Source organism: Chlorocebus sabaeus, chromosome 5 (assembly GCF_047675955.1).
Source record: "Chlorocebus sabaeus isolate Y175 chromosome 5, mChlSab1.0.hap1, whole genome shotgun sequence".
NCBI lineage: Eukaryota > Metazoa > Chordata > Mammalia > Primates > Cercopithecidae > Chlorocebus > Chlorocebus sabaeus.
Genome location: NC_132908.1, coordinates 22494105 through 22500358, shown reverse-complemented (window position 1 = coordinate 22500358; position 6254 = coordinate 22494105). Strand labels below are relative to the sequence as shown.

The 6254-nt window shown below is 36.8% G+C and overlaps 1 protein-coding gene across 2 annotated transcripts in view; it reads right to left on the bottom strand.

Moving 5' to 3' along the window:
• Positions 1-529: 529 nt before the first annotated feature.
• The window catches only part of RBBP6 (RB binding protein 6, ubiquitin ligase), a 32295-nt gene continuing 26570 nt past the window's right edge, over positions 530-6254 (bottom strand). Inside the window, exons 15-18 of one of the 2 annotated variants that reach the window (XM_007988085.3) lie at positions 5888-6250; positions 5499-5600; positions 2896-4650; positions 530-2518 (exon numbers count right to left, since the gene is read on the bottom strand). In XM_007988085.3, the coding sequence (XP_007986276.1) occupies positions 949-2518; positions 2896-4650; positions 5499-5600; positions 5888-6250 (3790 nt within the window). In that variant the 3' untranslated portion in view covers positions 530-948. The remainder of the gene's footprint in view (positions 2519-2895; positions 4651-5498; positions 5601-5887; positions 6251-6254) is intronic. The other variant, XM_007988088.3, reaches the window with a different exon arrangement.

Below are 6254 nucleotides of genomic sequence, written 5' to 3'. Positions count from 1 at the left end.
CCAAATCCTTTCAGTACATTTTCACTGTCCCCAGGTACACTTCCCGAACCACACCAATAAAGGAAACTCATCGTAAGTAATTACCACTTGCTTGTCAACTGGGCAGAATGGTAGGCCACAAGCACTCACGGGTTTAGCTACATTCTACTTTATCAAGGAATTTAATACTCATTTACTAGGGTTTCCAGAAAAATACGTGGCCATAAATGAGTCACCATTCTGCATCTCTAATATTCAAATCCAAACCATTTTGAAAGTTCAAACTTCTAATTTCTATGTAATTCAAGACGCTCCTAAATTTATTTAACCACATCTCCAATTAATCCTGATTCATTTCTGGCCTCTACCACCTGCCCACCTATGAAGTGTATCTTCAATGTTTAATTTAGAATTTTGTATATTCAGTTTAACTTACATTAAAAACTAAGAATTTTAAAATAGGGAAATGGAGACATACATACAATCTCCGTCTGTGGGTTAAGTATATAAATATGGCACTACTTTCTGTAAATAATGCAAATACTCAACATTTGAAAAGTTTACTGAAAACTTTTATTGTAATCAAAAAGTGACATAACGGGGTTGTAATGAATTCAGCAAATCATTCTGCTGATATTTTAGAACTTATATCAGCTTTTGCCAGGCAATTAAAAAAATTCCAATGTGAAAATTTCACATTACAGTAAACTCCACCCCAACTAATTAATGGTGGTTAAAAATAATAGGCCCTAGCAAAACCTCTCATGTTACATGGTCACAACTCACAATTCTGTACAAAAGTTCGTGTTATAAAGCTCTGATGTAAAAATCAAATAATCAAGCAGCAATATTTTAAGTGCAGCACAGGGTCTTCCATGTCATTATTTACAAGGCTTGAATCTCTTTACATTATAACAAAATTTAATACAGATGACTTAGTAACTAAGTCAATTTTTAAGATCTGTCCTTTTACACAGTGACAGATTTCACTTTTTGGTCATCTTTCTCCTTCTCCTTTTCTTTATCTTTGTTCTTCTTTGACTTCTTTTTCTTGTGTTTGTGTTTTTGGCTTTTTTCCAATTCCACTTCAGTGCCTGCATGTTTCTTATGCTTCTTATGCTTTTTATGTTTCTTGTGTTTTTTCTTTTCCTTCTTTTTCTTCTTCTTCTTGCTATCCTGACTTTCCGCTGAGCTGGCACTGCTACTGTGGCTTCGGGTCTGGCTTCCAGAAGGACTGTGGCTTCTGCTGGGGCTGACGCTGGGGCTGCTGTGGCTCTGGTTCCTGCTTATGCCCACCTGGACAACTGCTGCTGTGTCCAGGTTCTCTTTCGCTTTCTCCACTATTTTATCTTTCAGGTCCTTAGAAATGTTTCCTGAAGTTTCCTCTTCTTTTACAGAAACATTACTTTCACTGTCACTTTCATTATAGTCTGGTTCAAAAGCAGCTTCATCAGTTTCTCTAGTTAAGTCAGAGGAAAGTCTGGAGGAATGACTTAACTGGGGTTTAGGCTTGACAGTATTCTTGTCAATTTGCCCAGTAATTTGCTCTTTTTCAACCTGTGTCTCTGGTGGGTTAAGTATATAAAGTAGTTTATTGCCACTTGACTCTTTATTATTCCTTGCTTCTAATACATGCTTCTCACGATCTTTACAAGGATTTTTATCTACAGACTTTGTCTCTTCATTTGGGCGTTTAGTATCATAAGTGGCTTTGTGATCATGAGGTTTTCTGTCTCTTGAAGGACTAGAATTACTTTTTTTGGAATCTCCTGTTCCTTTTTTAGGCAAATCTCTCTCTTCCCTTGGCTTATTTTTCTGTCCAGATGCAGAATCTTTATTCCGAGAAGGAGAGTCTTTTCTTCTTGTTAATTCATTCTTTTCATCTCTACGTTTGGAACTTGAATACTCTCTGGTGTCATAGTCAGTTTTTTTGTCTCTATTGGGAGTGAAGTCTTTATTTGAGGAAGCACGAGTGGAATCATGTTTATCTGAAGTTCTAGCCTCTTTGGAAGATTGAGACAGACTTTTAAAATTTCCTTGTTCATTCAGACGGTCCAAATTACTCTCTTTCTCTGGCTGAGTGTTGTTCTTCCTCTTTTCAGCATTTTCCTTTTCCAACACTGAATAATCTCGATCTTTGGTTTTCCCTTTTTCACTAGATGCAGAGTTTTTTGAACTTTTAACCTCGTGTTGTATGATTTCATGGCTCGTGTCCTTGGTGAATTTCTGAATTTTCTCTGATGGCTCACTTTCTTTCTCAGGATACTTGACTATATTTGATGGCTTGTTACTAACATTTTTTATAACACTAGCGGGTTTTCCTACACTTGATATAGGCTGTGTGGATTTAACATCTTCTTCTTCAGATTCAAAGTCATCTTTATCCCATTTGGATTGAGGAACCTGAATCATAATGATAACATCTTCAGCTGGTGCTGTATTGTCATTATTATATTCTTCCATCGTTTTAATCACAGTTCGCTTTGTATCTGTTTTTTCTTCAGATTTCCGCACAGGACTGCCTCCAGTTGAGCTCGTACTAAAAAGAATAACAATATTTTTAATTAATGAAGAATTTATTAATTATAAAACATTGATAAATATAAAAATGCTAACTTAAACACAAATGTCCTTTTAACTTAAAAAAAAAACAAAAAAAAAAACTTATTCTGCCCTAAAGAAGACACACAATTTAAGATTATGATTGTATAAACACAAATGTGGCTCACCCCCAAAATCTACTTATAACCTTGTCTTTAGCAATTCCTTTCTTCAAAGACAACAAAAGACTAAATAAATAACCAGCCTACTTCCCTAGATCAGCACATTCATAATATAGAAAGCACAAGCATGGGTAAAACTGAAGAAAATCCTTCCCCCAACAAACTTCCACACCCACCCCCTACATTCAGATACCTGGTATAATCCACTAGAGTTGAGCTGGATCCTTCAGTTCCAGTCACTTTTCGTCTGACCTTTGCTTTGACTTTTTCTTGTTTAACTTTGCTAGATGCTGACTCTAACTTTTCACAGGGTTCTTTTGTGTTAGATATATTTTCTGTACTTCCAATTTTCTTCCCAGTTTCTCTGTTGAGTTTGATTTTTTTGGCTGGCGCAGTTGAAGAAATTTTGTCCTTTTCAGGGGTCCTATCCATTTTTTCAATATCAGGTTCCATTTTGCGCTTTGGTGATGGTTTCACTATTTCAGTCACTTCTAGTTTCGAGATTTTCATTGAAGAAGACTCAAAATCCTTATCTACACCTTTTTCCTCAGTTTTTCTTTTTCTTTTTTCTCCCTTATTATCAAGTGGTTTGTTTTTCTCATTAGGCTTCTTGGCCTTTTCTTCCTTAGTTGTTAGCTTTTCTGATTTGACATCTTTGGAATAGTCCTTCTTCACTTTTTCCTCTTTGACTGGTTTTGTTTCTTGGTGTTCTTTTGCTGATTTAGAGTGAGCTTTTCTGGGCGTTCCAGTGATTTTTTCATCCTTCTGAGAGGAAGATGATGATTTAGCATTGTCAGTCTTTGGAGTCTCCTCTTTGGCTTTTTTAAGTGGAGGTTCAGATCGAGGAGATTTCTCACGTTCTCCATCTACTTTTTCTTGGGGTCCTTTAGCAGGTTTTACAATATTTTCTTTTTTGGACACAGCAGATCCATCATTCTTCCGTTTGGTTTTATCACCCTTTGTTTTTGGTTTATCCCTTTCTCTCTTGTCTTTTTCAGACACTGATTTAAAAGTGATGGATTCTGCATCCATTGGTTCATCTCTAACAGGTGTGGCATCATCTCTACTTGGGAGAACAAACAATGAGTCTGTTTTATTTTCTTCAACACCTGTAGGTTCTCTTGATTTCCTAGAAGTCTCTAATAACTCTGGGTTCAGAAAACCCTCACTTTCTTCCCCTTTTCTTCTTTTTCTGTGTTTCTTATGCTTATTTCCTTTACCATCTCCTGGAGCATTTTCACTCTCCTTCTCTTTTGACTTTGTATTATCCTTCTGATTATGACCATCTCTTGCTGAAAGCTTTTCTGGATAGTTGCTACCTATGTTTCGACTTCTATGACTTTGCCCACCAACATAATCTTCTCTGCGGCCTCTTGTGAAGGGAGAATTCCTGATGTTAAGTGGTAAAAATCTCTCTGGAGAAAAGTTCTCTCTATTTGCTGAGGGTCTAGGCTGTGCTCCAGCAGCAAAACCTTTATAATATTTTTCATACCACTCTCTATATTTTCTCTCCCATTCTCGATAGCGTTCTTTTTCAAATGGGTCTCTAAAGTCAACACTCCTCCCATAATAGGCTTTCATGTCATATGGTGGTGGAACTTCTCTGTATCTATTAAAATATTCACGTTCCGTTTCCCCTTGAGGTACGTTACGTTTATTAGGAGACTGTCCCCTAAACGCTTGAGGAGATCTTGATCGTGAATGATAGCGTCTATAAGGGGGTGACCTTGACCTAGATCGATGATATCCATGAGATCTAGACCGTGAACGGTAATTGCGGCTCTTGCCTCTGCCTCTTCTGGGGTATGGAGGTGACCGTGAATAGGAACGAGAATGTGAGCGGCTGAATGATCGAGAATAAGAGCGTGAACGTGTTGAACCAGATCTTGATTTAGAATAAGTATATGAACTTCTTGAATACGAAGAACCACTATAGGGAGATTTAGACCTAAAAACAAAACAAAACAATAGTTGATAGTTGAGAAATACATACAAAATAAAACACAGACTCTCAGATTCTAGCATTCTTTCCTCACGGTTTCATCTGTCTTTATATCAAATTTCATCCTAGATGATTAAAGAGGCATAGTGACCTCTACTGGAATGGAATAAAGTACACAAATCAGAGCAATCACTTGTTACAAAACAAAAGTGAAGTCTTAACAATTAGAGTGAAGTGCATTAATGTACCGTGAGTTATATGAGCTAACTAACATTAAACAAAATGTCAATTAATTTTAAATTTCACTTCCTATCTGAATATTGAAGTAGGAGTCTGTTTTTTGTCCTATACTGGCCAACAGCCTAGTTGTAAAAGAAACATTTCAAGTGTAAGGCTAAAAAATAAAGTCTTTTAAACAAACTTCCAGGGAATTTTTATAATTCACTTTTTCTATCAATAAAGCAATTCGTGTTCTATTACTGCTTCATAATTACACAGGTTAATGTTCCAGCAAGAAGCTGTAGCCTTATGGTAAAAGGGTCCTGAGAACTGTTCTTTGGCTATTCCCCTATTTCTTTCCTTCCAAAAACATTTCCCAATTATTTGATACTATAAATAACTTAAAGGGACAAGGGCAATTTAATCCCCACAACTGTTAGTTCTACACAATAGAATTTACACTGAGACATTATTTCAATGAACAGATATTGGGAAATAAGCTACATCTTCACTTCTACACACCTAGACCGAATCAGAAAAATTCGTAAGTGCAATGTTCTTTATATCCATAGCTAATCCCTGGATATTCAAAGTCCCATTTGTAATTCTGTTGTGAAGGCTTGCAAAACACTAACCTGGAAAATGAGCGCCTACGCTCCTTTTGAATCTTTTTGTATTCCATCAATTCCTTAGCAAAATCATTTGTAAACTCATCTAGCTTGGACTTTTTCTTTTCCCTAGTAAAATAAAGTTAAAGAGTGAAAGTTAACAAAAACCATTTAAGAAAACTAACAAGACAAATGTAATTAGATCATGAATGAAATGAATGAAATTGCCATTAGTTTTCCACTTTAAAACTATAAACTAGGAATCCCTGAGGAAGTTGCTTGTATGGCTTTGGTTTAAATTTTAGGTGAATTTCTCATACTAACTGGAAACACTGGAAAACGTTTCCAGACACCTATTTAATGTTATTATCAGAAAATGAAAAAAGTGTATAATAATTTCAAATTAGAATACATACTCTTCTTTTAGTCGTCGCTGCTCTCTATAGAATTCTTCCCTGGACAAAGGTGGTGCTTGTGTTGTTGGGATGGTATTTGAATGAGCTGTCTGCACTCCTGATGATACCCAAGGTGTTGATAAATTGGTAGGAGCTGGAGGAAACCCTGGAGGAGGGACACTATACCCAGCGGGTGGTGGCTGGCCAGGAGGAAACTGAGGAGAAAACTGTGGAGGAGGAACACCCGTAGGGAGAGGAAGTGTATGGGGAGGAGGCGGATACAAAGGAGGTGGTGGAACAGGTACAAAGACTGGAGTTGCTGGTAGTGACGGGCCTTGAGTCCTCTGTGATCTTTCGCTGTGGTGTCGCCCACGGTTTATACTTCTGG